At 40.3% G+C, this 18,487-nt stretch overlaps 2 protein-coding genes across 2 annotated transcripts; both read right to left on the bottom strand.

The window, feature by feature from the left end:
• Positions 1-581: 581 nt before the first annotated feature.
• On the bottom strand, positions 582-3,176 carry LOC134646356 (procathepsin L-like). Its single transcript, XM_063500227.1, has 9 exons — positions 3,163-3,176; positions 2,784-2,888; positions 2,417-2,559; positions 2,088-2,285; positions 1,806-1,997; positions 1,283-1,448; positions 1,067-1,172; positions 839-942; positions 582-667 (listed from the first exon to the last, which is right to left on the bottom strand). The coding sequence occupies exons 2-8, from the start codon at positions 2,881-2,883 to the stop codon at positions 843-845; spliced, it is 1,005 nt and encodes a 334-aa protein (XP_063356297.1). The 5' UTR covers positions 2,884-2,888; positions 3,163-3,176; the 3' UTR covers positions 582-667; positions 839-842.
• A 4,761-nt stretch (positions 3,177-7,937) lies between these two features.
• Positions 7,938-12,398, bottom strand: vgll2b (vestigial-like family member 2b). The gene is made up of 4 exons (XM_063499715.1): positions 12,140-12,398; positions 11,383-11,725; positions 9,009-9,455; positions 7,938-8,541 (listed from the first exon to the last, which is right to left on the bottom strand). Exons 1-4 carry the CDS (start codon positions 12,224-12,226, stop codon positions 8,498-8,500), a joined length of 921 nt encoding a protein of 306 aa, XP_063355785.1. The 5' UTR covers positions 12,227-12,398; the 3' UTR covers positions 7,938-8,497.
• Between the last annotated feature and the right edge of the window lie 6,089 nt (positions 12,399-18,487).

The following is an 18,487-nucleotide window of genomic DNA, read 5'->3' as shown; positions in this document are numbered from 1 at the left end:
GGAATTAGCTGCATCAAACTGGCTGAGAGTATTAGCTATATTTATACATAGACCTTATTTACAGCATTCATTCTGTTTAGGAATAAGCTGAGTCATAAATGCAGCCTAAAGATCAGACGATCTGTCTGACTTTGTTTGTTCCATCATTTGCACCAACATCTCTTTAGGTCCCATCTTGACATTACAATGAAAGGTTTAAAAAAAAAGGCCTCACTTGCCACAAAACAAAACTGTTTGTCAGTGACTTGTCCAATTACTTTTGAGGCTCTAATGAAGAACTATGTATAAAATGACTATAATTAAAGTAAAATGTTTGTTAAACCTGCTGAACTAAAGTTGAAAGTCTGCACTTCAGTCACATGTTAATTGTTTGATTTAAAATTGTCTGGCGGGACAAAAAATCCCACTGATGTTGAATATCTCTGTCTGGATAAAACACTGAATGGTTACAAAGCCAAACACCCCCAACATAGAGAAACGCACAAACAAATGTTTAAATCACTGTGAAATATTTTATTTCTTTATATTTATTTACAATTTTTATATAAGTTTCTATTAAACATAAACCAGGGCAAAGGGTGACTCTTTAGCCTGAAAAAAAAATGAAATAATAAAAATAAAATTAATGTTGATTACATGCCACTGATCTCCGCCTCACTGAGGAAACCTGCAAATGTAATAAATCAGTCAATAAACTGTGGGATGCACAAATATTTCTATATTAATCTGTGCATATGATCATAGGTTTGATGTGTTTAAAAGGAATTGTTAATGAAATTGTTAAAAAAAAAAATCTTAGTAGAGCTAGAAAGGAAAAGTAATTTAATTTTCTTCAGACCTCTTCAGACCAGAGGGTAGCTTGCTGCAGTAGCAATCCCACACTGGTTGGATTTGTTCCTGCTCATCTTTATGTATCCCTTGTCTCCCCATCCAAGACCCCAGCTACAGAAAGAAACAAATTAATAAGCATTTTGCAGATAAACATGTAACTGAATGTAGCGGCGTAATAATCTACATGTATTACTTCTCAGTAACTATTAGAAGGAGCATCAATCAAGTTATTTACCTGTTCTTGACCAGCCAGTAGTCATTTCCGTCCTCAGTACCATAACCCACAGCCAGCACACCATGGTCCAACTGTAAGCTGCTGCACTGGGGCTCATTATACACTCCTAGAAATACATATCATTTAGACTGAGAGGTTTAAAAATCAATAAATAAATCTTCACATTTCTTTCTCTATATAAGATTTTTATTTGGCCCTTTCAACACAGTGTTTTACCTGATTCGTAGAATTGGAATGACATTGCAGAAGCATCAATGGCTACAGAAACTGGTCCGATGGTGGCCACAGCCTCCTTTAGGGCATCTTCATCGCCTTGACTCACATCAGTATAGCCAGTGGATGTGGCTCCAATATTATCAGGATTATAACGGCATTTTCCATCCTAATCAAGAGAAAATTATCTACTGACACATTTTGCAAGTCGCTATTGCAAAAATATAAGAGATGAGAGCATTTACCAAGTGCTATAGCTTTAAAGATGAATATAAAAGTAGTCAATAAATTGACCTTGATCAGATTTGCTTCACTAGATATATTTTTTCCACAAGGTGGCAGTAAAGTACACCAGTTGCTTGCAAGTCTATCATGAATAATTGTCTTTTCATCTCCAACTCTGTCATTTGTCAAGATAATGACAGTCAAAATATGAACACTTTCAAGTGTACTTTCTATGATTATTATTTATAATCAAAACATTATAACATTATAATAAGCACATTATTCTCCACTCTTTTATTACCTCGGCCTCATAAGGGTAGGACTCCTCAGTGTCAATCCCTCCATTTGCTTGGATGTACTGGAAGGCGTAGTCCATCCAGCCTCCACCGCAGCCCTCATTGCCATAGTCTCCCGAGCAGTCGACCAGCTGCTGCTCGCTCAGAGACACCAGGTTTCCTGTTTTCCTGAAGTGCTGACCCTCCAGTGAGCCAGTCTGCAAGAAGGATGAGTTAGTTTGAAGCCAACAGTTGAGCAAAGTTTCCTGCTTTACAATAATAGAGAAGACTATGTTATATGTACTCACTGCACTGAAGGCCCAGCAGGAGCCACACTGCTTCTGATCCTTGACATCAGTGACGTATCCCTTATCTCTCCAGTCAACAGTGTCGGGCAGATCAGTACCTTCAGGTAGTGTGAAGAAGGTAGAGCCACGGCGAGGCAGAGAAGCATTGAAGGAGTGAAGGCAACCCTGGGAAATCACTCGTTTGTACTCTTCATTTTCCTGATGAAGAAGAACAAAATTCTGGGCTTATTGGGTTTTTATCCAAAATGCTACTCTCTGTTTCCTTCTACGGTAATTCCAGTGAAAAATGCTACCTACACACAAAAACCTAAACAGACATACAAACATACCATGTCAGCAAAGTAGGTCATGCCGAGGCGGTAGGACTTCAAACCCTGGTCTGACAAGATGTTGTGTACAAGCACAAATTTGCGGTTGTTGAGCCAGATCTGCCTCCTGTGAGCCTCCTCTGATGGAGAGTGGTAGGATCTTTCTGTGAAAAAGAATTTTCAAAAAAAGAGTGAAGGAACAAGTGATGAACATTAACGATCTAATTTCCAGTAAAAGATTTTCCTTTATTCTAGTCTTATAATGTTTTACAAGAATGTGAGCATGAGCAAGGCCAAATTTAAGGCTTCCTTTAAGACCACAAAATATGATTAATATCATGTGACAAAATGGTAAAACAAAGAGAAGAGGAAAAGTCTGCTATCTCACCAAACTTGAGTTTCCAGGCATGAAACTCCAGATCTTCCAGAGAGATGCTGGCACAGCTGGCCACAGCCAAAACAGCAGCAACAACAAGCAGCAACTTCATCTTGACTGAACACAAGCAGAAAAAGACACAGATCCTTTGTGGTGTGCAGAAAACCAGACAGCTTGTTTCTGATGCCTGTCACATCAGCTTTAAAATACTCTCTATCGTGATGTTGGATGTCACTTCCACACTACCACAGTATCCGCTCTATGTCCTGGTTTCTTTAACTTTCTGTTTCATCTCTCCTTTCTATTCTTTCTCAAATGAATGAATCTTTCATCATTCTGTCACTAAAAAGTGTAGTCTATGTGTGCAGTTGTCTGCGCTGTAGCTGCTCACCTGGCTCGATGTCGGTGTATGTGCTGAAGACTGAGGTAGAGCTGTCTGAGGAGTTCTTATATAGCCAGCTACAGTTATGGCTATAGTATTCCAGTCAGGTGGCTGTCAGCAGGTCACAAAAAATGACACATAAAGTCAATCATTGAAACAGACAAAGGTGGAGTAAGAGGAGGATCGCACGATGACACTGTTTTGAGGAAATAATTTAGGCAACCTCAGCAAAAACACTGAACGTTACTGTCATGAATCCTGTTTACTGCTTTTTTGTTTGGTTTTTTTGGTTTTTTTGAGGGCATGATTAGTTTTGGTTTAGTCATATGGATTCACGTTCAACAAACACCATATGCCTGTATGTGTTATTGTTATGTGTTTTCCCCTGTAATCTGTTTCCCACCACAAAGAGATGGGAAGTCTCCAAAATGAACAACAGCAGAAAAAACAAACAAAGAAAAACAAAGCAGATGTACAGAAACAACACAGCGTGTGTGCTAATGCGTCATCCACCTGCGAGCTGAAACCTTAAGAAGAAACAGATTACATCATTCTGGAAAATATGTGAAGTCCTCATAGAGGTGCTTTTATTTCTTGAAATTGTAGGTGGCACCTCAACTAACACCCACTCAGTGAACATTGTTTTAATGAGTTACATGAATGATCAGGATTTATTTGAAGTGTTACCCATCTTTTTTCTTCTTTAAGAAACTGAAATGATTTATTGTCTTCATATGTACGCATATAACCTCTCGCAGACTGGTTAAAATCTCTAAATTTTCCCACAAATATGGCATTTCGGTCCTCTTTTGTCTGTAAGTTTTCTTAGATTTCTTAAGGTTTTGAGCTACTGTGAAAACAAGCACGCAGCCACACACAACTTCCGATAAACTCTATTCTGAGTTTGATATTGTTTGATTTATGATTCATGCGGGTTTCCACTGACAGTTATTCTGCACTTCCTTTCTGTTTCCACAAACACATCCTGTTTTTAAGCTTGACTGTAAGGCCTGATTTTCTGGGCAAATCCCACCCATCTTTATCAGTGCAAATACAAAAATGTGGATTTTGTCTTTAAATTCTTCCCTCTAAGTAAGATATCACTCTTTTTTTTTTACTGGCAATTTATCTTCTGTAACTGACGTCTGTCTGTCTGACTGACTAGTGGTCACAAGGCTTTCAGTGTTATGATAGCCATAAAGAAGATGTGGCGTGTGTGGGAAACTAAGAACTAAGCAAAAAGTTTACAGATTTCAAGGAACTCTTATTTTAGTTTATGTCATGCATCTGACATCCCAACTGAAAGCACAGATATCAGTATTTTGTACACAAGATTGGGGTTATTTCTGTCAGAAAAGTGCAAATAGTTTGAATTCTAATACCTCTGGATCAATAAAAAAAACAATATGCTGTTTTCTTTCTATGATAGAAATGTATAACTATTGCTACAGTGCAGCTTTGCAGCAGTATTATAATGCTTTGTATATTTTCAGCAGTGGCTAATGTAAGGCATGACACAAGAGGACAGTTCATTAGTGGTAGAAGAACAGTTTTTGTTTCGTTTTTGTTTGTTTTTTCACTTAAGTGAAAGTAATACTACTCTGTAAAATATATTTAAAATTAAAGCCTGAAAGTCAAAATCCTCTAAAGTGAAAAAACCTATAATGTGTGGAAAAAAACAACTACAGCTGTTAGTATGGGAACCAGACAAATGTGTAGAGTCATAAAAACTATTCACAATAGACGATCGTAGACAAACATGAAGATTGTAATACAGAACAGATAAACATCTGCATCTCTTAGATAATAAAGTTATCTTTTTATTATTATTTTTATTATTAGGAAGGTTGATTTTATTGATTTTTATGCGTTTATTTTATTTTAATAAATAAATGTCATTATTTTTTTCCTGGGGGGTGGCATGTCTCCCAGCTAGATAAATTAATCTCACATAGTTTTAAAAGGATTTGTTTTTATTGTGAAGTCCAGCAGAAGTGGTCAGGTGCAGCATAGCGTGGATGCATAACAAGTGACAGGTTCACCGTGAGTCAGCACAACAGCAAATACGAGGATGGAAGTTCACAAATCAAAGTTTGCACATTTTTGTCTGCTTGTTTGTCTGTTTGTTTTGGGGAAAAATGTGGAAGTAAAGCATGTGAACATGTTATGGTAAATGGGTCTAGGGACTTATTTGGAAAAATTAAAAGTGAAGAAAAAAGGTTTTGTGTGTGTTTTGTGATTTCCGCTACCACTTGTTTATACTACATCACATGCTTTTCTTGCTTCATTTTTATTTGTCTCCTTTAGCTTGCACATGATGATTGTATCAGTTAGATATTAAAAGTTAAAACAGCAGGAAAGTCACATGTTTAAGAAATTCAGATGAGTAAAGCACAAAACTCAAGTTTACTGTGTTTTATACTCAGTAATCAGGTTATAAGATTCCAGTTTATTTAAAGCAGGGAGGGTGACAGTTCATCACTGAGTGAATCATATGATTATCAAAAAAAATGTTGAAGATTTGGATCACAAACATGTAGTAAATCTGTATTTGTATATAATGTGCTATTTGACTCTGGAACCTGTATCATGTGACTACCACCAATGAGCCATCATATGACTATTGCTTTGAATCTGGGTCAGCATAGGGCTTGTCTTATTATAAACTCTTACTGAAACCAATGCATAGTGCAAGTGAGGCAATCAGTGGTTCTCAGAAAGTGCTCAGTAATGTCGGCCACTAACCTTTGCTCCCATATGTTGAGATGTTGTCCTGAACATGTTGTTCTCAAATTTCTGTACCATGTTTTTTACACATGATTATGTATTATTTTTATTAACAGACAGTCTGTGCACATTTATGAAAATATCTTTTCAGTTTATTGATTATATAGCTGGAGCAAATGCAAGGGGTTTTTTTTTGCATTGGGCTCGTTAGTAGCTATTGATAAAGCTATATATAATCAACTAAGTAATCAACAGTGACCTCTGTACTAAGAGATAATACTGGTCAAATAGTTATAAAAAATGAGCTAAAGTAGTTCATGGTTTTGACAGTTGATCTGACAGGTGCTCTCCTGTAGTCATGGATAAATATGCAAAGCAATTTATTCGCTCAAAGAAGAAGCTCATACTATTTTTTAATTCTTAATTTTGTGTTTTCATAGCTAGTTTTAGTTAGTGTTGCTGTAAAAGCACCATAAACTGTATCTTGGCTGCATTACAGCAGCTCAACCTGTTGTAAGTGTGCCCTGTAAAACCTTTATTTGTTGTTGGCTTTGCAGTGCTAAAAACACACCAGGAGATGTCACTATTTCATTTTGTTGTATAATATTTCAGTTTACTAACACTGGAAACCACCAAACCACATCCACTTTCTGTTAGTAATAAAACTAACGAATCAGTAATGAATCAAATTAAGCTACAACTTTAGGTTAAATCAATTTTAATTTTAATCTTAGCGTTATCCATAATGAGTCAATTTGTGCAATGCCTTCCTCATACAAACTACAATGGAATGTGCTGCTTCACATTATGTAGGATTTATTGACAGCCATGTACTGTAATGTGACAATATCTGTGGCTGCATACTTACTATGGATTAGATCCTGGAGGGTAAAAAAAAAAAAAGACGCTAGTGCCAGCAACAATACTAGCATGAAAAGGCTGTAAGGTGGTTGGAATGGGAAGCTGAGAGGAAAGCTATCCCTGGTAAACTCTTTTAATTTCATTGCTCTACATGTTTCCTCAGATTAAAGCCAATCACATAGTTGGCTGCTCTCTTAGGGGGGCGAGGGGTCACACATAACAGCCACTAAATTGTGACGGTGGCCAAGACTGGCATACCTTAGGGCATAATCTGATTATCAGATCAATAACACAGCAACATTTGGTGCATAGCTGGGATGGCTGGCTTCTTCTCTGGTTACACATGGCTGGCATTTGCCACTCATTCCCACTTTATAGGTGACAAAGTGTGAATGCAAGCAGGAATTCAAATGGAAGGCCTTTTAAATAAGACGAGGTGCACAGCGTAACCTTGATCACATCTGGCTCTGCTACTGTATCTGGGAATCAGACAGCTATTAAAATGTCAGGGCACCCAACAAGTGTGCAAAATTAGAAACAGACCGAAAAGCCTTCATCACAGATATGTTACCTGACACCTGGAGTCTTCCCATGGAGCCAAATTTCTTCAGGCTAATATTAGTATTTATTATCTGGAAATATTACTCTCTTATATTCATGTTGCTAATATCGTTCAAGGTAAACATTTATGAGATGTGACAATGAACCATAAAAATATTTATTGACATCACATTCTTGGACACAAAAAAATGAGCACACCGAAAAAAAGGAAAAAATAATCCCACAAATATTAAGAAAGCCAAAATTCAAAATGTCTACGAATGACAGAGAACAAAAGGACTAAAATGGAACAGCATCAAATTGAAAGTTCAGTTTTATCTGATAGTTCTGAGCAAACAAATCATGGTAGATGCGAGAGAAACTATGTTGATGATATCCTCATAAGATAGATGATAGATCTGGTATGGTCAGCTTTATCACCTCTTTTAAAAATATATATATAAAGCACAATCAGCTTGACACAAAAATTTCAGAACACTGGCCAACCTAATATTTTAGAAATGCACATAAACACCAATAAATATAAACACTTTATTTCAGAGAGCAGTATTATATAATAACAAACACAAAAGGCCTCATGATAACAGTCACAGAGCTTAAACTGCCATAATTGCTGCTCTTGTTTATCACTGAATGTTGCATTTGTGAAATGCAGATAAGTGGATAATGAAAACCACTGTACCAACACAGAGCATGAGACAGAGATAACCAGGGACATTGGAGGAAATCCCTACTCTCTGCTATTCATCCCTCTGTCCCTCCATTCATCCTTCCATCTCTCTGTCCTCTGCAAAAAAAACCAAAAAAAAGTCTGTTGTGATCCTGTCTTTCTCAGTCCAAACAGGTCACTGTGGCTCACACCTTGCCAAGGTCTGTGCGGTGACAGGAGAGGGAGACCAAAAGAGCTGAGAAAAAGAGAGCAACAGCACAGATTACAGACAGTTCGGACACTCTCCCTCTCTCGCTCCCTCTTTCGCTTTGCTTTATCTCCATGGTGCACACACGTCGACCTGGAGCAAGGCTGTATACTGGCAGGGGAGGCTAGAAACAGAGTGAAGGGGGTGGGTAGATGGGGATGCAAAGTGTGTATGGAGGAGGGGGGCGGGGGATAAAGGGACCCGCTGCGACAATAGCAAAGTAGGTCCAGGGACTAATTGGATCTGGTAATGGCTGGTCACTGTGACTGAAGGGCTCGTTAGAACCAGTAGAGCTCCTTGCCTTTCTTGTGCTGCTGGAGACCTGAGGGGGAAAAAAAGAAAAGGATACAATGAGGAGGACAATGGCGAACACAGAACACAGGTTGTCATGGAGTCTACTTGTGCCAAACATCCTGTTTTTGTGGGGTGGCGGGGCTCCTGTGATGATTATGATGTGTCGTGTGCATTTGTGAGTGTGTGTCTCCATGCGTGGGAGTGTCTATAATGGTGACTGAGTTATTTAACTACCTGAGCGTATATATGTTTGCATCTGAGCATTTGTTTCCTATACAGAACATTACAGGGGCTGAAAGTTGGTATAGCAGTGTGCAACAGAGTGTGGGTGTTTGTGTAAATGGTTATTTGACTGCATATTATTCATGAATCTTTGATATTTTAAAGTCAGGATTGCTTGGTGTGTTGTGTTGCTAAATTTAAAGGGATGAAAGTTCAATCTTGCACTAAAACTGCACTGTACCATCCAAAAGCCTCACATGGTTGAGTGGTTACCTGCATCCATGTTGAGTGCCAGAGTCTGGCTGACATCTCCTGGGGGGAGCAAACTGGGCCATGAGGTAGTGGGCTCCAGCTTGCTCACTTCATAGTGGCTTGGCAAGGTGGGGAGATGAGGTGGCCTCACGGTAGGCATGAGTAGGGGCCCATAGTGGGGCTCCAAAGCCGAAGGTGAATAAAGTTCATGGAGAGACCGTGGGGGGCCGTAGGCTTGGGCCTGAGGATATCCCCAGCTTTCTGGTGGGTGAGGGTGGGAGTGTGGATGAGCGTGTGGATGAGGATGAGCGTGCGGGTGCTGCAGGCTGGGGTGTAGCCCTGATGCGTACGGGTCCATGGAATAAGAAGGTGCACCGGTCTCACAGTGGGAGCGACTCTGAGGCGAGGAGTAGTTACTGTCCCAGAAGGATGGGGGGAAGCTTCGTCTACTGCTAGGCGATGGGGTATCTAATAAGGGAAGAGGTGGGAGAGAAGAGGTAGGAGGAGGCACAACAGTCAAACTTAGGCCAAGTCATGAACTGTTGCACAACTGCGTAGTGAATTGAATTGATTTATAGAAGCAAATGGAAAGGCTGGAGCTGTGCAGGAGGAGCAACACATACTAAAACATAGATGTCACTCACATGACTGCTACACCCTCTGGCCCAGATATCTTCCCCATTGGATCATACTGTCACACCGTCCTAACCCCAACAAGACACAGAAATAAACACAACCACGTTCGAGCAGACAGAGGGGAGTGAGCGCTAAAGAGAAAGGTAGAAAGCGCGATGTCCCTATACCCTGGAATTCTATATAAGGCAGGCGCTCTGACCTGGAACGAGCCCAAGACTCACAGGGTCTTAAATCACTTGCTGTGGTGACATCTCTCACTCTCCTGTCAGCTCACTACTTTTGAAAGTCTCACAACACACTCAAGCCGACACAGACACACACACACACTCAAAAAGCAATTCTAGCCCCGTGCTATCACCCGCCAACCCTCTCTTCTGTCTCCTGCACCCCCACCTGTTGTTTTCTCTGCTCCCCCACCCTCCTCGCCCTTGACAGAATGTCAGCAAGCCATTATATGTTTTTAGCAGTATAATTTTCCCTTGGGATAGTTATATGAAAAAAAATGCCCTATGCATCCCCCCAAGAGGCAGCGTTTCCCACTGCCCATATCACAATGACCGCAACTTATATAAATCTGACTGGCAGGTGGGCAACTGACTGAGCAACCATTGTGGGGCAAGAGCTGGAGCAAGAGACAGAATGGCAGCCATGGAGACGTTTGAAGGGGATACCGCAGCGAGGCTGTGCGCTTACGGTCATGTATAAACATAGCATCTGTTGTGAGGCAGGGAGCGTGCACTGGTGCTGAAATGAAGACGTCCGACTCAACAAGGAAAGAGACTAAAACCGACAGAGCAACAGAGTGAGTAGACGCTTTAGGCCCTACATGGATATCCAAAGGATATCGTCAAGCTGGCAGTAAAAAAGAACATTGGCATCTTTAAAATATTCATTTCGACATTTTTTTTTTTTACTTTACATCCTGGTGCAATCAGATTTAAAACTGTAAAAAGAGGAAAGGAACATCTTTACTTAACACTAATTTGAGCTTTTATAGGATTCTCTGGATGATAGTTATGGATTATCTGTACTTGGTATTAACATAAGCCACAATAAACTCATAAAATCCATAGTGTTTCGTGGAGATAAAGTTGCCAAAACTTACTGCAATCACAGAGTCATATTTAGACCGGGGAGGCAGATATTAGAAATCTGACTATAGCTAGTTCTGATTTTGGGATTTTCACAGACAAAACCAACAATGCACGCTGACTCTCTCGTGCCTTTTTTAAACCTTTTAGCGTGGAAGAGTCAAAGTAGACCCATTTGACTTCCAACTGCTCCTAACCTTCCTGACCCGATGCCCCGACCTTTCCAGGGACAACTTTTTGAACAAATGAGCCCTTCAACTGACCAAATCACCTGTGTGACACTCTGCTGCGCTCCCTGTCAGTTCAGCCTGTGTGGCCTCAAAATCTCATGCAATATATCTCAACTGTGACAAATATGACACCTGTGCTTCCCTAAATACATGGGAGGAGAAGGATTTAGTAAGGAGAAAACCCACAATCGTCATGTAAACACGCTGAGAATAAATGGGGAATTAGTTATTAAAGATTTGATAAAATTGATTGGTGTTGCTTTATTTTTGTGCATATACTGCACAAATTTGATTTTTATTAATACATCTTGAAATCTTTGGTTTTTTGTTTTCAGTTTCTTTAATAAGAACACCAAACATGCACTATGACTTTGTATTGCTGGTACAAGGACCTTTATTTGAGTCAAATAATCCTTCTGCATGCGCAATGAAATTTACCTGTTCCCTGATGTTCTGGTGCCCGACGTTTGCCCTCACCATCCATATAGGAGCTGAGGGCTCTGGAGAAGTGCTCATCCACAACGCTGCTGATGTCTCCCTGGTAGTAGGTGAAGAGGACACAGCGAGAAGTCAGGTATTCTGCCTCGGGAGCTTCCTGCTTCTCTTTGGGGCCTTCCTCTGGCCTTGAAGCCGCAGGAGTATAGGAGGAAGAAGAGCTGGATGAAGCAGAGGAGGAAGTTGATCCTCCAGTGCCTGGGCCCCCAGACATCCCCTCGGGGCCGTTGGGAGTGTCCATAAAATCCCGGCAATGAGATGAAGTGCTATTTAGACCTGTGGCAGCCTGGCGCGGTGTTAGAGGGCAGGGAGAGGAAGAACAGAGAGAGAGTTGAAACAGGTGTTGCAGAAGACAGTTCTGGAGCTGACTATGAGACATTTTGACATGATGCTCTTCTTTGTATGAGGCAGCACTGGTATGTGTAATCTGTGTGTGCGTGCGAGCTGCTGTGCGTTAATTAGTGGGTGCAGAGTGACTTCTGTGCTTGGTGTGACATGTACAGATATAAAGAAAAAATCTCAATAAATCAAACTAATTCTTAAATCACAAAATTAAACAAATAAATAACTTTTTGAATCGGGTTGTTTGCTTTTACGCACAAGCTGCATAAATTAGCATATCTGTTAACTAGCACAACAGGCTCCAATACTTGAGATGAGAGTTATCACAAGAACGTTTCCACATGTGTTCATTTCTTACCTGGAAGTTACTGATAAAAGCGGGAGCAGTCGGTGCGTACGGTGCGTAATGTCCATAGGCTGGGTACATAACATCCAAACAGCTCATGGTAAATGAGCGATGTCTTCAATGCTCTGTTGAAACCGACCTTAGTGAGAGAGAGAGCGTCAACATTCCGTTTATGTCGGGGAGAAATGAGCTTCTTAGTCGCCGATCAGTGCACAAAAGCCCGTTCCAGACTCGACATAGTCACTCCAGGAGGAGCGCACCTCTCCGCTTTCCTTGCGTGCGCCACACAGCTGCGGTAGCAAAATGTGGTGAGGTTTATGGAGCAAGCATGAGGGTGTCCTGTCCTGTACATCTTTGTGTCAACCCCTCCCACCTTTACCAGCTCTCAACACCCCACATCACCGACATTAAGACTCCCACTGGCATAACATCTATAACAGATTGCTTTCGAGCAAATTTGACACACTACTGAAATTAACTGTCTGATGGGTGTAATCATGTAAAAGCTCATTTAAAACATATAGGCGTAAATTATGTCAATATTTGTGAATATAAAATTGTAAGAGTGGGCAAGAGTGTATTCTAGAAAAGCTGTAAGCACACAGTAAATCATTATGACTCCAGACCATCGTAATCCTGGTGTAGAAAAAAAAAGGGTTAAATAGAATGTCATCTAGTTACGCAAATAGATTAGGATGAAGTCACTGAGCTTTATATGGCCACACAACAATGAGCACATGATACACGTGGTTCAGCGACTTTTTATTCGTATCCATGTACTTTGGATACTTAAAAACTTTGTGTTCAGTCCAGGTCGAAAGTGTATCCATGGTCTTAAAACAGCTATCGGTTGCCAAGTAAACCCTCAAGTCATCTGAAGTATTTAGTGGGTTCCGAGAATGACACATAGGTGTCAACTATAGGTTGCATACACTGGTCATACCAGCATAAAGGAGAAAGGGACTCTGCACAAATCTCTGACAAATTATCATCTATCAGAAGTGCAAATAAAAAGATATTTTCACACACACTAACACAAACAGTGACAATCACAAGCACCACAGAAGCACGGAATTCAAAACAACAACCATTCAATGTGAAGAACACTTTTTCCAATAGTGCAGCCTCTTTTGCTTGTTTTAAGTGTTTACAGGTGCCTGATGTTTATGCATGCCAGTCTTTTTGACAGGCACTTCAGAATGCCTGGGAGAATAGTGTGGAAAGTTTGCAGAATTCCATGGACGAGTGTCAGATGAGGTGGAATGTCTCTGATGTATGCTAGTGGACGAGCTCCTCGGGAAGTTACATCGTTCCTTTGCTGCGTTCTCTAGATGCAGAACATGACCAACATCTTGCTATGCATACATCATACATACTGTGAATAACTGGTAGCAGGTTATTGGCATGCTAGTTAATCAAGCATGCTCTCAAATAGCAGTGGATATGCTTAAATATGTACATTTTCTCTTTGTCTATCAGCTTTTAATCATTATTATTTCGCAGCAAAGCTGTGTGATATAATTCTCTATAATGCGTGGCACAGCATTGTATATAATCCCAAGACAGCAACTGAATCTCACTTTCTAAGCCACGTAAGTATTTTAATAACCTTATTTGGGCATTAGCCCTGCTTCCCTGCTTCCAGTCCATTGCCCTTGCAGTAAGTTGTGGAATAGGGGCTACCAGATCCATGTGCATGCAGGGTAATGTAATGCAGGACGGCACAGGAGTCAAGGAGAAAGAGAGTGATGCAATGCTAGAAAGCTCACTGTTACACCAGCGTGATCAACAGCTGCAGCTGACGGAAGGGAAGGGAGGCCACTATTAGTATTAATGGCCATGACTAAATTTCTCTGTCTCTGTAACTCTTTCTGTCTCTGCTCCCACCCACCTACCCACCCCCACCCCTCCATTACCACTTGTCTTCCCTAGTGATACACACACCTTATCTTTATTTAATCACCCTGTCTTCCCCAGCCATAGCCAACCCCTGTGCACATTTGCGATTGCGTGTATAAGAGAGTGCTGCTGAGTGTGTGTGCACACATGTGGCCACATTTGTCATCAAGTGACCAAACTAGGAAGACAGCGAGAGAGACAGTCAGCCTGCAAGAACATGGCATTGGTCCCAAAGTCCAAAATTTAGTCAGCTGCTTCATTTGTTTTTGTCAGTGATATTTAATAGTGTATGCCAAACTCTGTGCATGGGAAGACCAGTATGCGCACATCTTTAATTTATCTTGTGTGTGTTTCTGAGGGGAAATGTGTTTGGTGGTGTCTACATTTACGTGTATAGGCTGAAAATAAACACAGGTTACATCACTCCTTGTGACCCCTCAGCACATTTAAGCCCCGCCTCTCTTAAAAGAGGTCTGACCAGGCAAAGTCTTTCATTGGCTGAGATTTGCGGGCCGACTGAGGTAGTAATGGCAACCAGGTTTTATTTAGACCACTATTCAAATTGCAACACCACCATTAATAGTTTATACTCTGTGCTAGAAATGCCTGAGAACATTAAAGAAATAATTGTGAATGCTCCGTGTACCACTGCCTTTTTAAAGATCACTGAAGTTAAGCTGTCAAAAGGAATATAAAGTTTATTAAGATGTAAATGCCATTGAGGAAAATGTGATCAGTAAGCATATGGTGATGGTCTGTAAAGTGGGGCTTGCAATATGAACCTGAAACCATATAACCTACCTCCTGAAACAACAAGTCCTTTATTAAGGTCTCAGAGTGGCTTGGTACCGAGGGGGTCGGCCCCTCAGGATTCCACTGTTGTTTATATGCTTCACTGAGTATGTGTGCCTGTGTGTGCGCGTATGTGTGTGTATGTGCATGTGTATATGTCCAAGACAGAGATGTACAGCTGCCCCGTTGTCCAGTTCACAAACTCATCTCAGCTGTTCAAAATCATCACCAAGTGTCATCAGAAACACAGACACCCAGGCACACACACACACTCACACATGCATACATACAAAGGGCCACATATGGACAGGTCTGGCTCATTCAACCTTCTACACAAATGTTGGTGATAAATCCTCTGTGATAGAATGTGCATGTGTGCAGCTATTTTCTTCGTCAAACAACCTCCGCTTTGTCTCCGCAGACCACCGAGGCCCAAGTTTCCAGAATTTGAATCTACAAGTTAGTTAAAGAAAGTTAAGAAACGTGCACAAATTTACTGTTTCAGTAGAAATCACATGCATTTGGCATTAATCGCCATTTTCCACAGCAGTCTTTACAGTGAATATAGAATGTATTTTATTTGAGGAAGTCTATGGGTTCAGGAGCCTACAATTTAAAAAAAATCAATTCTGTCGCCTAAATGGTTTCTCAGTCTGTCAACAATTTTTTGGTCTTAAGTTGTACATTACAATTCAATGTTTACAGCAATCTATATTTCTTTAAATATTTAAGAAATAATTTAGAAGGTACCTTAGATAATCATCACCATATTATTCTGAATTCTGACAACTACCACGCCCCAAATGAGTATTTCATGATATCCATTTTCAGGTAATAACACAATCAGGGAGCTGTTGCTCCTTCCAGCACTAATTTACAAGAATTACTTTCTTGAGCAAACAACCATGCAATAATACCAGTTGAGGGCTGGGAAAAACGCTTTCACAAATTTAAAACCAAGGTTTGATTTGCAAAGAAATCAGCAATAATGTTTTGGTTTATTTTTAGAATCAATGCTCTTAAATATGCAAAATTGCTGGTTATTTAGAAGTAGACAGACAGATAGAAAAGGCTTTTTTAGAATATATTTATTAAACAGATCTGTAATACACTGACAGAAAATAAAATTTCACTATTGCTGGGGAGTCAATCATACAACAAGCAATGTGCTCCCTAGCTAAATATACTCAATTCCCACTGTATTGGAGGCTAACCTTATTAAATGGGTAGAATGTGATTTAACAGCATCCTCAGAGAGCCTGACAAGTGCTACATTCCTAACATCCTATTGCTGAGACAATTTTGCCGCCACATAACTGCACTGGTCACCGGAATGAGGCACACAAAATTACAAATTTACAAACTCGTTGAAAAGCACACACAGATATACAGTAAGGCCAAAAGAAAACATACAGACACAAGAAAGATGCACACAGGACCTCTCATCTGAGCATGTGGGATTGTCACCTTACTGCCTGACATTCCTGCTTCAGGGTGCCAGCAAGGCCTGCAGTTAGAAGGGCAATGCTGGTGGCAAGGGGGTGGAGGGAAAGAGATGCGGAGGGTGGACAGAGGGCAGAATCAGAAATTTGTCGTGTCACATGGTCAAACAGGGAAGATTTACGACCGATCAGGTTCCTCATCAGCAGCATAGTGTTGTGGCTTTAGAATGACAGGTATGGGAGTGAGATCAGACTCCGGCTTTAGTTTGTACACCCTTTCTGGCAACTGCAGCCAGTGTGACTGGCTCAAGATGGCAGTGTTGCGGATGGTAGGCATGAGTAATGCAACAGTCTTTCCTTGTGCTCGGTTTAACATCGTTCTCGGTGTTTACACGTGAACCTGAACATGCAGCCGTGACAAAATCATAAAGAGTACATGCAGAGACTGACACAAACTTAGACAAATTGGGTCAAAAAACAACAAGACAAACTTTCAAGAGAAATTCTTGAAAAAAAATTCTTGTGCAAACATGCAAAACAGAGATTAGCAGTTATTTAATCATTTTATGTCTCTCTCTTTCTACTCTCAGGAGCTATGATTTACTCACCGGTGACATCATGGAGACCACAGCTATTTTTATTGGCTGGTAAGCAGCCAGCTCTTTGCCATGCTATGCCACCTGTCCAATCCACAGCAGTCAACAAGCCCCAGGGAAAAAAAAGTCAAGCACCCAAAAATGATTGAGAGATGAAAGGTGGAATATGATACATGCATGCCATGCTACTGTCCTGGGCATGTTTCACAAGTCAAATGTCTTGTCACTGCTACTGGTTTGTCATCCCTATTTGTATTTGTTCTTCGTTTACCGAATTAAGTCTGCTATATTTCCCATTCTTCAACACTCATCTGCATTACTTCATCTCTGGAGTAATGGCTTTTATGATAGCTCTTGGACCATCGCTGACATTGTCTGAGTTTTGTATGTGATCTAATAAAATACCACATACTTGCTGAGAAAGGCGTGTAAGCTTCACCATTTTATTCTCCCTTTTTTCCCTGGGCAAAATTATGATATGTGTGCAGGGGGGAGGGGGGACGGCTGCAAAGATGGGGTAATTGGAAGATTACAGTTGTAAAAATATATTAAAGGTTGGTCTTGAGATGAAAATGACTCTGTGTCTTTGAATGAGTGGGTATATTCTTAATTAGTTTATAAAGGATGACTCACAAGCTGAGGCAATATCAATACAAACACATTTGTAATTAGTGTCACTGAGTCTTGCATGGTCAAAATCAAACACATGATAAGCACATAAAGAAAAAGTTAACTTCAAGAAAAGGATCTTCTTGTGAAATGCTTTTTATACTTGTGTAAGTGAGCAGAATTCCTTTATAATGGAACTCATGGGAAAAGAAATGGAGGAATGGTACTGATCATTTGTGATAATTGGATTTCTTGGCCTTGCCACACACACAAAAAAAAAAAACAACAACTTGATTTTAGTGCCCAAGTTAAATTGAAAATTCAGGATTGTGTCTAGGTGTCCATCTTGTGGCAAGAGCATGAAATAGCAAGTACTAGTGTTGGAGTATTATCCTCTGAAACAACACTAGTGGGTGATAAAGACCTAGAAAACTAAATAGTGTCTGCAAATGATGGACAACTGGATGATTTGGTTTTTGTCAGAGGAAATCAAAGTTTTGGTTTATTTAGGGAAGTTCCAAAGAGTTTCAGCTGTCTTTGCATGCCCCACACAGTACATTCACACAGTATTCAGTACTCACACGGTACATTCATTCATTCAGAGGCTCAGCTTACAACCAGGCAAACTAGGCAATCGCTAAGTGCCCAGGGGTCTGTGGGGGTCCCCAAGGACCAACAAACTTTAAAATACAGAAGTAGCAGTATGCAAAGTTTGCAATGACAATAGTGGAGCCACACTTGACTCCACTCACTCTGTTCCAAGTAGCCTGTGTGATTCAGATTACCACAAATCAACAAAACAGCAGTGTAGTTTTGTAGCGACGAAAGAAAAACAGCAGTGAGTGCAGCAGATAGCAACAATTACATACAGTCCCGATCCAAAGTTTAAGATCACTTGAAAAATGGCAAAACAAAATCATATTTTGTATTATTGGATCTTAACAAGGTTCCAAGTAGAGTTTCAACATGCAACAAGAAGAATTGGGAGTGAGAGAAAACTTTTCTTTTCTTTTTTTTCTTTT

The sequence above is a fragment of the Pelmatolapia mariae genome, linkage group LG16_19 (genome assembly GCF_036321145.2).
Source record: "Pelmatolapia mariae isolate MD_Pm_ZW linkage group LG16_19, Pm_UMD_F_2, whole genome shotgun sequence".
NCBI classification, from domain to species: domain Eukaryota; kingdom Metazoa; phylum Chordata; class Actinopteri; order Cichliformes; family Cichlidae; genus Pelmatolapia; species Pelmatolapia mariae.
The sequence above is the reverse complement of the archived record's forward strand: the minus strand, read 5'-3'. Positions and strand labels throughout refer to the sequence as shown.